This window comes from Miscanthus floridulus, chromosome 17, assembly GCF_019320115.1.
Source record: "Miscanthus floridulus cultivar M001 chromosome 17, ASM1932011v1, whole genome shotgun sequence".
Classification (NCBI taxonomy): domain Eukaryota; kingdom Viridiplantae; phylum Streptophyta; class Magnoliopsida; order Poales; family Poaceae; genus Miscanthus; species Miscanthus floridulus.
Window position 1 is genome coordinate 12,824,502 of NC_089596.1, and position 15,488 is coordinate 12,839,989.

General features: G+C 43.0%; 1 protein-coding gene and 1 long non-coding RNA gene across 2 annotated transcripts; both read left to right on the top strand.

The window, feature by feature from the left end:
- The first annotated feature begins 9,472 nt into the window (after positions 1 to 9,472).
- LOC136515253 (uncharacterized) lies at positions 9,473 to 10,481 on the top strand. Its single transcript, XM_066508902.1, has 4 exons — positions 9,473 to 9,731; positions 9,872 to 10,010; positions 10,166 to 10,260; positions 10,335 to 10,481. Exons 1-4 carry the CDS (start codon positions 9,504 to 9,506, stop codon positions 10,479 to 10,481), a joined length of 609 nt encoding a protein of 202 aa, XP_066364999.1. The 5' UTR covers positions 9,473 to 9,503.
- Positions 10,482 to 12,588: 2,107 nt separating this feature from the next.
- LOC136519123 (uncharacterized) lies at positions 12,589 to 13,257 on the top strand. Its single transcript, XR_010774694.1, has 2 exons — positions 12,589 to 12,676; positions 12,786 to 13,257. It is a non-coding gene; the product is annotated as an uncharacterized lncRNA (long non-coding RNA).
- Positions 13,258 to 15,488: the final 2,231 nt, after the last annotated feature.

Here is a 15,488-nt window from a genome sequence, read left to right on the forward strand (position 1 = left end):
TAAGGTCCTGGAGCGCAATCTGCATGCGGAGAAAAAGGAAAAAAATTAGAGAATGTTATTACAATAATAAACAACAAATAACCATTACTCAGGTATAAGTGACCATTTTACCATATCCGCATGGTTGTAGCTCGCAAATCATTCGCTTACTTGCGGGACGGGTATATCACCAGCATTCAAATCAAGTGCCTTAAAGTGCGAGAAATCAGGCACATCATAGCAAATACGTTGAAGTGCCTCTAAACAGATGCGCACGGCACTTAATTGGACATTTATCACGTCCGGGCTCTGTATTCCTGTCCCGTGGATATGGTTCTGATGATTTGAACCCCACATAGGGATGGAAAAACTGAGTTCACACGTCCATAGCCGACCACTTGCATTAGATGCCGTGTTCTCGATGATGTTTGAGATAAAGAACCAGCTAAGTGTTGTTCGCTACCAATCTATTGGGGATATAGTCTGCGACATATATGTATGCAACAATGATATTAAACTAATTACACTTATTTGTTAGCATAAAAAATCAAAAGATGTTGGAAAATATTTCATACAATAGCTGGAACAAGGAACCGTGGAATGGTCACATTAGGAGCGAATGGCTCATCGCCAGGGTGGAAACCTGGTTCTTGTGGTGGGCGAGGTCCGTTGTTCATACCACCTGATCGATAAAATGCAAAAAAAATATGAACATAAAATATATGCACAAAAAATTCTTCCAAGTAAAATGTGGTAACATAATTAAATATAGATCAAATGCAAGGAATAAGAATATATATAAATATAGAATGCAAAGAAACATGAATATAAATATAGATCAAATGAATATAGATAGAATATTGGAGAAGATAACATATCAATACCATTGAAAAATGCAGGAGCCATGACCAAATCACGTAGAGAGATAGTAGATGTCTTGAGAAGTGAGAGTGAAACATGAGAAATAAGACAGAGAGTTCGTGGGTGGGTGGGATAGATGTATGTGGCCGATAGTTTATTTTATATAGGGGGGCATGGACATCATTACTGATTTGTTGTGAGAGGAAAACATTGTATCATGGCTGATAAGGCCTGGCTAAAACCAACATGCATGGAGAGGCTAGCTCCTGGCCGAGGGCCATTTTATAGGGGCTAGCAGTCGTGGTACATTTTTATTTCTGAACTAAAGTTGTCGGGGTAGGTGGGAGCAGTGTTCCAACTGTTGTGGTCATGGGAGCACTGTTGGTATGTGAGGAGCATCTACACATCACTATCGGTTTTAGTTTAAAAACCGACAGTGAATTGAGCCTCCTGTGTCGGTTTGAGCAACCGACTGTGATAGAAGCAATCACTGCTGGTTTTAAAACCAAAACCGACAGTGAAGGGCCCTGCCGCTATCTTTTAGTAAAAAAATATAAAAAAGTTTGGCCCGCCTGAGATTCGAGCGCGGGTCGCGGGGTCGAGAGTGTGCGGCCTTAACCGCTGAGTTAGGATAGGGAGTTCGGTTAGAATGGTTTTATTTTTTTTCTTTTATCCCATCATAATGCACTACTAAATAATAAATACAAAATCAAAAAGTTTGGCCCGCCTGGGATTTGAGCGCGGGTCTCAGAGTACAGAGTACGCTGCCTTAACCGTTGAGCTAGGATAGGGAGTTCGGTTAGTTTGCTTTTCTTTATTTATTTATTAATAGAAATAATGCAGTTAGTTTATATTCTAAAATAACACAAAAATTTGTGTCTTGATTATTTAATTCTATGGTAATTAATTAATGGTCTATAATTATCAAATAATAGTGTTTGTGAACATCATCTTAATATTTGATTACATGGTCAATAATTAAATTGTAGAGATGCGCACAAAATATAAATTAAATATTCAGTGCGAATTACTGATACAACGTCTGCATAATGATTACATAGTTAACAATAATCTAACTATCTTTAGGTGCATTAACAATGAGGGCCTCATTGTGATCAATTCGTACGTAGGCAGGTTTGTCACCCTCTTGAAGGATAGGTAGGGGTACGTTCACCCCGAATGGATGCATTTCCTGATAGCCCCTGTAGTCTTCTTCGTCCATCACTCCATCGACACCGACAATCTTACTTTTCCCTTCTAGGACTACTTTTAGCCTTCCTTTTGTCTTGTTGTCCCTTGCATAGAAGACTTGCATAACATCTCTTGCAAGGACGAATGGGTCGTCTCTGTATGCGGTCTTAGTGAGATCAACGGTAGTGAACCCTTCGCTGTCAGTGTTAATTTTCTCGAGCCGGACCCACTGGCAGCAAAAAAGAGCTGCCTTCAATGGACCGTAGGCTAGCTCCCATATCTCCTCTATGAAACCATAGTATGTCACCTGCACGTTGCCGTTTTGTCGTGAGCATCAAAACGAACACCATAATTTTGGTATGTGCTCTTTCCATCTTGCTTTTTTGTGTAAAATGTGAATCCATTGATCTCATACCCTTGGTACTTAAGATATGTACTCGAAGGCCCCTTGGCTAAGGAATCCAGTTGATTACCCAACTTTATTCCAAGCAAGCGACGTCGCAACCAGCTGATAAATTCCTCCTTATGTTTTTTATCTAGCCAAGCATGTGACCTGCTCGGATACAGAGTTTGCAGCGATTGCCTGTGCTCGTCAATGTATGGCATCACACCTTCAGCTTGCTGGAGAACAGTGAATTGTGCCTGTTTGAAATAAACAGGGTCGTCTACTGTAATAGATTTCTCCCCGATCGTTCCTTTGCCACGTAGTCTTCCCTCGTGACGAGATTCTAGAACTCCGACCCTTTTGATGTCTAGATAATATGTGCAGAACTCAATGGCCTCCTCCATTGACCATCCTTTAACCATACCCCCTTTTGGCCAGAATCTATTCCTAACATACCTCCTGAAAACTTTCATCAATCTTTCGAAATGAAACATCTGATGCAGGTACATTGGGCCAAGGGCTCTAATTTGGTCAACAAGATGAATGAGCAGATGCAATGAGATATCAAAGTAAGTCGGCGAGAAATGCATCTCAAGCCTAACGAGAGTTTCGGCTATGTCCCGCTGCAGCTGCTCTACCGTGGACACATCAATGACCTTTTTTGAGATCGCGTTGAAGAACGAGCAAAGCTTTATAATTGGGGTGCAAACCTTTGGGGAGAGAATACCACGCAAGGCAACAGGGAGCAGCTGAGTCATAATGACATGACAGTCATGGGCCTTCATAGGGCCATAGTTGAACTTGAGTTCTCAAGTTCACTAGCCTCTCGGGTTCGCACAATAGCCTGTCGGGACTTTGAGTTCATTGAAGAAAGAAATAAGCGCACGCTTTTCTTCCTTCTTCAATGTCCATGACACAACCGGAAGGTTGAACTGGCCATTCTCTAGCTCCACGGGATGTAGCTCCTTCCTAATTCCCAAGTGTTGCATGTCCAGGCGTGTGGCTAGTGAATCCTTCGATGTCCCCTCGGTGTCCATCAAGGTGTTAAGAGTGTTAGCGCACACGTTTTTAGTGATGTGCATGGGATCAAGACAGTGGCGTACACTCAGAAATGGCTAGTAAAGTAGTTTCCAGAAAACCAATTTTTCTTCCAAACGCTCCCATCAGGCGCTGCTACTGCATTGTCCCCCTTTCCAAGGACAACCTCTAGTTTGTTGAGTTCTCGAAGTATCGCAGGCATGTCTCGATATTTTGGAGCTAAGTGTTTCTCAATAGTACCGTTGAAATCTTTTCTGTTCCTACGGTAAGGGTGATCCTTAGGTAGGAACCTACGATGTCCCATATAAACTATCTTTGAGTTATTTGGCAGATTTACCGCATCGGGTCGTCCAAGCACTCGACACATCCAGTATAGCCTTTTGTCTTCTCTCCGAACAACGAACCTCGACCTGGCAGGTCGGTGATTGTAGCGATAAGTATTCCCTTGATCGTGACATGTTCCTTTTTGTACTCGTCCCAAACATTCGGCACATCCTTTTCAAACATCTCCACTAGTTCATCGATCACTGGTTCCAGAAACACATCGATGTCATTCCCAGGTTGTCTTGGCCCTTGGATCAGTAGTGGCATCTAGATGTACGACCGCTTCATATAGACCCAAGGTGGAAGGTTGTATATACAGAGCGTCACTGGCCAGGTGCTATGATTGCTTCTAACCTAGTCAAAATGATTCATCCCATCTGTGCTCAAAGCAAACCAAAGGTGCCTTACCTCTCCACCGATGTCCTTATAAAACATAGTATTGATAGTCCTCCAGTCATGCACATCAGCGGGGTGCCTCATCATTGTATCTTTCTTACGCTCTTTGCCATGCCAATGCAACAGTTTGGCTGACTTTGCACATGCAAACAGCCTATGCACCCGGGGAGTTATAGGGAAATACCAAACGACCTTTACGGGACCTCCTCTGGTCTTGGTACCCTCATCTGACGACCCTTCCTTGTACCGTGGAGCTCCACACTTGGGACACTTGTCCAAGTCTTTGTATTTTTCTCCACGGTACAATATGCAATCATTAGAACACGCGTGGATTTTATCAACCTCGAGGCCGATGGGGCAGATCATTTGCTTGGCCAAGTATGTCTTTTCTGGTAACTCGTTTTTTTCTTGAAGCATTTTCCTTATTATACCTAACAACTGATCGAAGCCTTTATCGCTCAATTCGTTTGTCGATTTGAACTCTAACAGCATGACGTCGGCTTCCGATTTGCTCATTGGACAATCCCTATACAATGGTGTTTTGCCATCTTGTCTCATTTTCTCTAGCTTTCTCAGCTGTCTTTCATTAAGACATCTGATCTCTACATTACGTAGCAGCTGAGAAATGTCATTGTTATCCTCGGTGTCGTCAGCTAGCGTGTTCCTAAACACATTATTAACTGTGGGCATAGGTTCTGTGTTGACACCGGGTTCCTCATCACCATCATGGATGGCTACGTCAGGCATGTCCACATCATCATCGTTTTCCTGCAGAACATTCACACCAACCTCGCCATGCATAGTCCATATCGTATAGTTTGGCATGAATCCCCTAGTAATCAAGTGTGATCGTATAGACTCAATTTGACGAAAGTTCCTTTGATTCTTGCAATCTTTGCATGGGCAGAAGACAGGGTTCCCATTCCCTGCATGGGTTTTGGCATTGGTGATAAACTGGCTGACGCCATGCATGTACCGCTTGTCCATTCAGGACAGATGCATCCACTCTCGATCCATCTCTGCACAAAAAAATACTGAGACAATAATTACAAAGAATTAATAAGAAATCGAGCTTCATGAACAACAATTGTAGCTCGAAAGTACCATTTTTGGAAAACATTATTGTACACTAATTATTAGAAAATTGAAATTGGTAGCCCGGCCCTGTAAATTGAAAATCGTAGTAAAAAACAATTATTGCACAATATTGAAGAACAACTATTCTACTATACTTGTAAGAACCAATTATAGCATCACATACTAACAATGATGATCTTGACCACTATGGAATAATTAGCCACGAATTTAAATGTGTTCATAGACACCAACCGTTTGGATGATAGATTCACCACATTTTTGAGCCTTGCACAAATGTCCAATTGGAAAAGTGCTCTCTAGAATGGAGAAAGAACTAGAATGAGAATCAAGCAATGTAGCCATCAAAACGAAGCTAATTAAGCAACTAAATCAAAGGAGTGGATGTTTGTTACTAACCTTAAAGCAAAAAGATCAAGCCATTCTTCAAAATCCAAGCGCTAGTTTAATGGTGAAGAGCAGCCGCAACAATGGAAGGAATGGCCCAAACGCGCGCCTCTGTTCTCGGGATGGAAGAGAGGAGGAAGAAGAGGACGGCTGCAGCCTTTTGTGTTGTAGGCTTATCACCGTCGGTTCTTGGCTAGAACCGACAGTGATAGAGCCCAATCACTGCCGGTTTGTGGCTTCAACCGGCAGTGATGAGTGTCCGTCAAAATACTGCCGGTTCAAGTCACAAACCGGCAGTGATGTAGTGCTTCACTGTCGGTTTTAATCCAACCCCAATCATTTTCTCATTTTCGAGCTCATAACCGACAGTGAAGGTACATCACTGTCGTTTGTCACAAATCCAGCAGTGATGAGACCGACAGTGATATTCAAATCTGGCGTAGTGATTAGCCATTCATTCATCGCGTACTTACCTTTATTTGGCCGAATTAATAAGGTAAGCTATGCCCGAATCTAGCTTATTATTGATGGAGGAGGCCTGCGTGCTGGTGTGCAACAGGGTACAAGGTGTGTCTGTGTACTTGCAACACAGCACAGTTAATTAATTCAACCGATGAGTTAATATGGGTGTAACAATGCACCAATCCAAGCTAGATACGATAGGAATAAATCAAGCATGGGCCAAACAAATTTGTGTGCTTTAATTTGGGTCTAGCTTGATTCTTAGTTTTTTATAAGCTAGATTTATTTGTGCAGGGAAAACAGCGCAAATCACAACACTTGGCCAATTACTCGGTCCTTCCGTGATACTCCTACATATGCAAGTCAGTTTAGTTCTATTCTAATTTAACTTTTATAATTTTAAATAAATATATAGAAAAAATACATAAGCATCTATAATCTCAAGTAATTAAGATGTATTAGCTACACCACAAAATATATTTGTATTTTATCGATGTCAATATATTTCCATAATCTCGGTCAAAGTTAGATAAGTTCGACTTAGGACATAACAAAACAATTTTTTAGAGACGGGTCGGCTCAGAAATTATATTTAGAGGCGGACTTTAATAGAATCGTCTCTACCCAAATAGGGAGGCATCTCTAAGAATTATTTCGGTAGTAATATATGGTTATTGCCCATCTAAAGCCAAAATTAGGTTTTCACTTGAATAACCCCAAGATAGGGTTGGAGTACCACAACGGCGAATGGCACGGCCAACAACGGGCATATACAGCAAGCAAGGATTTCACCTTGTACTCTGGAGCACAACCACCCATGAGAGAGAGAGACGCCCAAGTCCACAAGCAAATTATCCATAATACCGTCGAATTCTCTGCTGGTATGAAGGGTCCCGTAGGCAGCGGTGGATCTAGAAATCAATTCATAGAAGAAGGGACTCAAGTCACTGTGTGAACATCCAGAGCCTCTTCTTTCTCTCTTTCATGTCTATGAAAATTTGTGAAAGCGGGAGGGGGAGGGGGGTTGAGCCTTGCCTGCCCCACTAGTATAGATCCGGCCCTGCCTGTAGGCTATTGACAACCTAGGCTCCGTTCGTTTGTCTTAAAAATGATTTGTTTGGTTTTTTTTTTAGCCGAAACAGTGTTTTTCTCTCACAACAATTCAACCGGAACAGTATTTTTCAGCCAGTTTCAACCAAATTTCAGACCAGCGAACGGGGCCTAGTTAAATCAAGCAGGCCAAAAGGACATGGAAATGGAACAGTGATGTAGCAATGAGTAGCTAGCCATTACTACTAGCTGCGAGCGACGGAATGTGGCGGCGACCGAAAAAGAGGAACCGGCATCATATAGCAATAGTGAGAATTTCTGATCTTTCTGAAAATCTGCATATATGCCGGCCATGCAGTACGTACGTACTTGATTTAATAATTACGGATGCAGCAGGCCTCGCTACGTACTTGAGATTGCCCCGTCCGTTCTATTCCGGAGATTTATTTAATTATTCACAAACACACCCTTTATATATATAATATATATATATATAGAGGCTCTGTTCGCTTCTTTTATAATCTGTTCTTTTTAGCTTATTTTTCAGTCAGAATAGTATTTCGGTTTGTTTTTTCAGCGAAGCGAACGGAGCCTACGGCCCATCCATAATGAGTGGTTGTCAAGAGATGACCGAGCTTTGATTTAGAGGGTGTTTGGATTCAGGGACTAAAGTTTAGGAGGTGTCACATGGGAGTGTCGCATGAGATGTTAGGATACTAATAAAAAAATAAATTATAGAATAAAAAATAAATTATAGAATCCGTCGGTAATCCGCGAGACGAATTTATTAAGCCTAATTAATCCGTTATCAGCACATGTTTACTGTAGCACCACATTGTTAAATCATGAACTAATTAGGCTTAAAAAATCATCTCGCAAAACAGTCTCAACCTTTATATTTAGTTTCGTAAATAGTCTATACTCCCACTGTCCCATAATTCTTGACGTTCTAGGACTCAAAACTTGTCCAAGAATGTTTGACATTATCAGCCTGTTTGTTGGTTGGTTTATGACCTGATAAATTCGACAGGTACTAATTTGCTGCGAGAAGAAAACACAATGTATAGCTCCTATTCTAGGTCAATCAGACATCAATCATCCGTCATCATGTCACTTTCCGTCCACTGGTAGCCTAGATGCTAATAGAAAATTGATAAAAACAAATCGGATTCCAAAACAAATCCAGATTGGGCCTTGTTTAGATTACCTTCAAATTCCAAGTTTTTTCACTCTCTTTCCATCACATCAATTTTTAGCTACTTATATGGAGCATTAAATGTAGATAAAAAAAATAATTAATTACACAGTTTAGTTCGAAATCACGAGATGGATATAAGCGTCTTTTAGCTTACCGTTTCCGATCCCAGAACGTTAATAATTATGGGACAGACGGAGTAATACTCCGTACATATCTCTGGCCACCGCTCCAGCGCTCCTGTATTTAATAATTACGGATGCAGCAGGCCTCGCTCTCGTACGTTAGCTTATATTAATTCCACGTGTTACACTACGTTCAGACACACATCATTTGTTGCTGCCGCCTGCACCAGATACCGCGCAGCTGCAGGTAGCAGGACCAGCTGTTCATGTATTATTATTGTAAATAAATACACGTATATGACGTATGATGGTGATGATAATGACAACATGCGTATAGTACGTACTATTACCTGTACCTGGGAAGGAAAAGTTTTAGGGGGCTGAATAAAAGCGCGACAGCAACATACCTCCGGCTGCTGCTTGATATTAAATTTGAACCCCACCTACACGATAGAATTTTGCCTAAAAGTTCAGGAGACTCCAGGGCTCCGGTATCGGTAGGGGGTTCGAGCCCCCCGCCCCACTGTTGAATCCGCTGCTGCATACAATAACTTACCAACAGCGTATGCATGCAATTCAAAGATGATGCATGATACAATGTCGGCAGTCGGCATGGCCCGAATTTTTTTATTTTTAGCCTTTTTAAAAAAAATTATTCACAAATAGACCCCTGGTGGTTTGATTTTCGTTTATGGACCCTGACCTCGGCGCCATGGCATTTGACGCCGAGGAAACACGTATCGGCGCCATGGCCAATGACGCCGAGGTCTTGGCGAGGCGTCGGACGTGGCGGTGACCTGGCGCCGACGTGGACAATGCCTCGGCGCTATAGATCTTGGCGCCGAGCTGTTACCCTATAGATCTTGGCGTTTGAAATGAAACAAGTATAATTGTTCCGAAAAACATGCAACAATGCCATTGTGGTTCAGTGGTTAGGATGCGCGCGACTTAGCTCAAAGGCCTGAGTTCGAACCCAACGCTGAATTTTTTTTGCTACATTTTTATAAGCATTTTCATGGCCTTCTCCACCGATCCGGCAGCGGTGGAAGCGGAGGACGAGGCCCTCCCCACGGCCGTTGCCGGCGGCGGGGATTGGTGTGATGTGAGCCACGAGGAGTGGCAGCGCTGGGGCACCTCCTGGCCGCTCCTGGCCGCGGTGGCTGGTGTAATCCACGAGCTGCTCGAGATGGAGGCCGCCGCCGGCGAGAAGATGTGCTTCGGCGGCGGCGGCTCCAAGCTCAAGGTGACGTCATCTTCCTCCCTTATTGTTTTATTTATTACCATTTACCAACCCTCAGATTTTGGAGATTCTTCAGGCTTCCGTGCGAGCGCAGCAGGAGTCGAACTGATGCATCTTGGTTTGATTTCTTCTGGATTTTGCAGGGCAATTTCAAGGACGTGGAGGACAAGAAGCACAGGGCTGTCTACGAGAGGCTCGCCGACTCCGACCAGAAGCTGCAGTACTTTTCTGCGCGGCAGATTGGCTGCCGTTTGCTAGGGTGCAGAGGGTATCTGTGCCAGAAGTTACTGTGGTGTCCAACCTGAGCTATGCAAGCGCTTGAGCAGTGCTGCAAAACAATGCAGCGATTTTAATTTCTACTAGGCTGAACTCTGATTTACTGGCATTTTACCCTTCTTGATTCCTCGATCTCCTTCCCCGTCTTTCTCTGAAATTGCAGTGCTGGCTACCAACTGAAGACTATATGTGCACAAATATTGTTCCCTGCAATCTTTGGAAGGGGATGAAATTATGGCTATACATGCACCCAAAGGTCTGTCCATAGAGGGTTGTGCAGTACTCTCTTATGTTTCCTCCTATTATGTGTAACCATATCTCTTTCTGCAGGATTTTTTGCACCAAAATAACACAGGAAAGTTACTCTGGCAAGTACTTGGCATCCAAGCTGCACAGTTATGCCTCTTTGGTATTCAAGAGCATGAAGATATCATGTGGGATGCATTTCAGAGTTCAGGTGCTTGGAACCATCCTTGATTTCTCAAACATATAAATTGTTGAATGATATTGTTTTAAGAGCATGCTAGACTTTGATTTAGTTATTTTCTGTTTGGTAGTTTAGATTAGCTTTCACTTGCTGCGATTTATCCTCTCAAGAGTTGTAAATTTCTTGTTTGATGAGCAAAGCATACTTTGTCAACTAAACTCACCTAGTATATTGAATCCTATTTAGGAAAGAGGCACGTAATAATGCTTTTAGATCTGTGATTTTGCTGGTTATGCTGTCATTGCTTAATGACTTAAAGGATATGGAAACAATGCAAATAAGAGTCATGCTAATAATTTGATTACCAAAAGTTGGGCATGTGCTAGCTTAACCCACAGCTCTAAGTAGCGGCGTTGATAACTTTGATAGTCTCCATTATCATTGGTCATAGGTCTATGTGACATCCGGCCCACTTTAGAATTTGGATCATATATGCCCATGTGTATATGTTGATGTGAGATTGTGGGGATCTAGTCCCACCTTGGTTTTTGAGTATGGGTTAGACCAACATATAAGGCCTCTAGATTCGGGGGGGGGGGGGGGGGGGGTGTTGTTGGATCTATCGCTCTGCCTCTCCTCGCCTTAATGGGTGAGGATAGTTGTTTGGTACAGCAAAAGACCATTGCTTTGCTGAGCAATCTCGCCTGTCATGGCAAGGTTTTCCCTGCCAGCGCAGGAGAGCCAAATCAGCAATCTCGGGAAAGGACACGCGACGTTGGTTCTTGTTTCCTTCTCCCTCTAGTCAATCGAGAAGATGACCTCGGAATCGTCACCTGCAGCTGATTTGTAACATCTCTACAACGAAAACATATGGATTGTCAACATCTACCCGGCAGGACCAAAACACTCATGCGATCCATGACTATCCGGCATAAAAAAATCTCCTTGCAATCCATGACTACCCGACGCAGAAAAGGAAATTCCCCCAACCCTTGCATGGCTGCTCTGCCCGGCTCTATCCCGCACTCCTCCCTCACAAGTTCCTTTGGGTCTTTCCATGCATGGATGCATGCACGTGCACCCTGCTCAAACATGCAGCCGCGGTATTCTTATCCTTTTGACAAATCCAGAAAGCACAAATCACGAAAAAAACAACAATAAGGGAAATGTTAACGTCCACCGGCAGGACGTTGTTGTGCCCGATTGCGTGCACCCCAGCGCTCCAAGATCTACGGTATTTTTTTCCTTTCAAGGAAAATTGGACAAATCACAGAAAAAAAACAACAATCAAATCCTGATGCCATCTATGTGCATCCCTATCCACAACCACGCCTCTGGTCAGCTATCACAAATCACAAACGAAGAGGGGTTAGTCAAAGAACTTAGGTTATGCTTTACTTCGACAAAGAATAGAAAGCGAGTACCCCATTTTTTCTGCTCATCAAACTTATTGAATAGAATCAAATAGAAAGGCCATCAAAGCTTCTGAATTTTAGAATGAATCTAAGGTATTCGATTTTATTAGGTTTTATTTACTGCCAAGAAGACTGAAAAGAGGTGTGATTATTTATTGCATAAGCAAATAAAATTTCCTTTGTATGATAATCTTTTAGAATACATGTTTTATATTATATTATATACAACTAAAACATACGGATTGTCAACATCTACCCGGTAGGACCAAAACACTCATGTGATCCATGACTATCTCTACAACTAAAACATACGGCTTGTCAGCAACTACCCGGCAGGACCAAAACACCCATGCGATCCATGACTATCCGGCATAAAAAACATCTCAATCAATTTATGTTGCACCCGTTGCAACGCACGGGCACTCATCTAGTGATATATAATAATGTATGGACTAATTTGGAATATTCAACATATTTTAAATGAACGTGTCACTTGTATTACCTCTTTCACAGTGGGCTGTCATGTTTATGAGAAATGGAGATTGGGGCCTGTAACTGTCCATATTTACAGACATTCAAGATTCTATGGTTCTGTTAATGTAGTTTTCACATTGAAATTCTGTGCATTGTTTGTTCTTTTCTGTTTGCATGTGCTCCTTTCTATTTTGATCACTGTGAACTGTTCTATTGATGCATTGTATGCTTGACCTGGTCCTAACAGCTTGAAACTGTTATCTTGTACAGGAGATATGGACTGCAATATGGGGAGATGAAGATATACCTTGTATCGCACTATCTACACTTGTTGCCTCAGTGATGCATAAACTACGGTGAGCTAAAAGCTTTATTTGTTCTTATCGTCTCCTTCATTTGTCATAACCTTTTCCCCCTTTTCAAATGCTTATTTGTGGATACTATGTTCCTTCATAAACTGAACAGACCGCAGCCTGCGTGGGATCGTACCTGCACTGCGGCAGCTGCAGCTGGCCTCCTCTGGGAGTTGAACTTGCGGCCTGAGCTCAGCGCATTTGAGTTGGAAAAGCAAGCTGAGGCAGTGGAGTGCTCGTTGGATATCTTGCTGGATGCTCTCGCTGCAAGGCGGGTTCGTCTGGGCCGATCAATCACTCGAAAACAGAGACATAATAGAAATTAACTGCATATAGGGAAACAAACTCACAGTAGCAGGGAAGCATGGTATGCCCTTCAAGTGGAAGGCTGATTTTCATTCTTTTTGTAGAACTTCGGAGCTGATCAGCTTGTCAAAGAGTTTTTCCTTTCTTTTTAGGTCACTAAATCTTCAGTTCAGTGCTGTAGATTTTTTTTTAATGGTCACTGACGTGAGCTGTTACTGCTAATGTTGAAGAAAAATTTTGGATTCTCACAAAAGTGGTTCAATACCCTTTTTGATTTAGCTCTCGGTTTTGACAATTTTTGGCCCATTCTCTGTCATATGAAGGTGAGCCCAAGCAAGCGAGCGAACCATAAGAGTATTCACAACTACAAACATAAAGATGTTGAGTTATAAACTCTGAAATGTATCAAATATACAAGGGGACGCATATTGTAGTACTAGCAGAATGCAAGTAAACCGTCAAGAGGTACAGAACTAGCCTGACAAAGGCAACCGCCTCCCTGCCTAATAACTGATCCTAAATGTTCAGTATCACCAAATGGCATCAGAGCATCATCTATGCAAATCTAAGTTTGTAAGCAGGCTTTGCAGGTTGGATTTGTGATGGAATCAAGTTGTTTCTCAGGCTTGCTGCAGCTGCAGCGCTGCTGCAGCAAGCAGTACCGATGACCCAATACGTCAGACAGCTCACAAACAATCCTCGCGTCCTCTCTTTCTAGTCGTACCCAACATGCTCCACCTCGCGCGCGTGCAGCGTCCAGCCGCCGGCGCCGGCGTTTCGCCCATCCGCGCGACCCGACCGCCTCCCGCGCCCTTCACAACCACCACCACCTCCACCAGCGATACCTTTTCGTCCACGGCCGCCGACCCGGACGGCGTGGCCGCGGACGTGGGCACGTGGCCACCCTCCTTTCCCGCTGCTCCGGCGACTGGAAGCTCGCCATCGCCGCCTCCGACCTCCCTTCTCGCCTTTCTCCCGCTGCCTTATCCTCCCTTCTCCGCCGCCGCAACTCCTCCCCTCACCTCCACCCCAAGCTCCTGCTGGATTTCTTCTACTGGTCCCGCACCCGCCTCAGCTCAGTTCGATGGAATCGATCCAATCAGTGCTGGAGTTAGAAGCCTTGCTGCACTTAGCTTGCACATGATGGTTATGCTGTGTTTGATATGATATGAGAAGAGAGCGACTGAGCGACGTACTGAGTCAGGAAGCCGAAAAATGCTTATAAAAATGTAGCAAAAAAATATTCAGCCTAGGGTTCGAATCCAGGCCTTTAAGCTAAGTCACGTGCGTGAACTGCAATGACGTTGTTACATGTTTTTTGGAACAATTATACTAGTTTCATTTCAAACGTCAAGATCTATAAAGTAATAGCTCGGCGCCAAGATCTACGGCGCCAAACTCGGTGCCAAGATCTATGGCGCCGAGGCTTGTCCACGTCGGCGCCAGGTCACCGCCACGTCCGACGCCTCACCAAGACCTCGGCGCCATTGGCCATAGCGCCGAGACGTGTTTCCTCGGCGCTAAAAGCCATGGCGTCGACGTCAGATCCATAAACGAAAATACGGCCGGGTTAGCGCACAGAGATCTAGAGAGAGAAGACAGACAAATACTGCGGTGTGCAATACGATCGACCACATGCATGCATATATATGGTTGGCGTGCCTGCTGCATCCATATCCGTAGACACGTACTAATTTTGTTCTAAATTATAGTTTGTTTGATTTTTTTATTCCAAATTTGACCACTCGTTTTATTCAAAAATTTATGCTAAATATCACTTTTTTTTTGTTGTGACTTACTTTATTAACAAAACTTCTTCAAAAATGATTTAAATTTGACTATGTTTACATAATTTTTTTTGAATAAGATGAACGGTTAAATTTGAGATCAAAAGTCAAACGAATTATAATTTAAAACGGAGGAAGTACGTGCTACGTAGTAGAGGAGTAATTCCGATCCGATCCGGCACTGCATGCATGCATGCATGGACGTGCATTGGGATGTATTTATCTTTCCTTGGGCCAAAAGACATCTGTTTATGATTCACTTTCATTCATATATGTACACATATACAGTTATTCTCGTGTTTCCAGATAAAGAAAGAAAATGTTTTTTACAAAAAAAAAAGATATGCTATTTATCTGCCACAAAAATGAAAATCTACAGTCCACTTCTTCTTCTTCTTCTTCTTCTTCTTCTTCTTCTTCTTCTTCTTCTTCTTCTTCCAACTTTATCCATCCTCTTCTGATCCTCGTACCACCATCTTTACCGCCTCCCTCGACCACTGCCGCCGCCTCATCGTCTTGTCATAGCACTTGTCTTGCCTCGCGCCAAACCACCAACCACTACCCAGAGTTGATGGAGATTGTTTTTTTTAATGAAATAGTTGATGGAGATTGTTGGAGTTCATTAGAGGGGTGAAGGAGAAGAAGTGCATGCAACGCCAATCTCTACGCCAAATCATGATGTGGTGAGAAATTTAACATATTTTGTAGAGGAAATCTGTTAC

Coding starts and splice junctions, on each gene's coding strand:
- LOC136515253 (XM_066508902.1), top strand. CDS start 9,504: ATGGCCTTCTCCACCGATCCGGCAGCGGTGGAAGCGGAGGACGAGGCC. Junction 10,011..10,165: donor CAGAGGGTATCTGTGCCAGA/AGTTACTGTGGT, acceptor CTCTGAAATTGC/AGTGCTGGCTACCAACTGAA. Junction 10,261..10,334: donor GGCTATACATGCACCCAAAG/GTCTGTCCATAG, acceptor CTCTTTCTGCAG/GATTTTTTGCACCAAAATAA.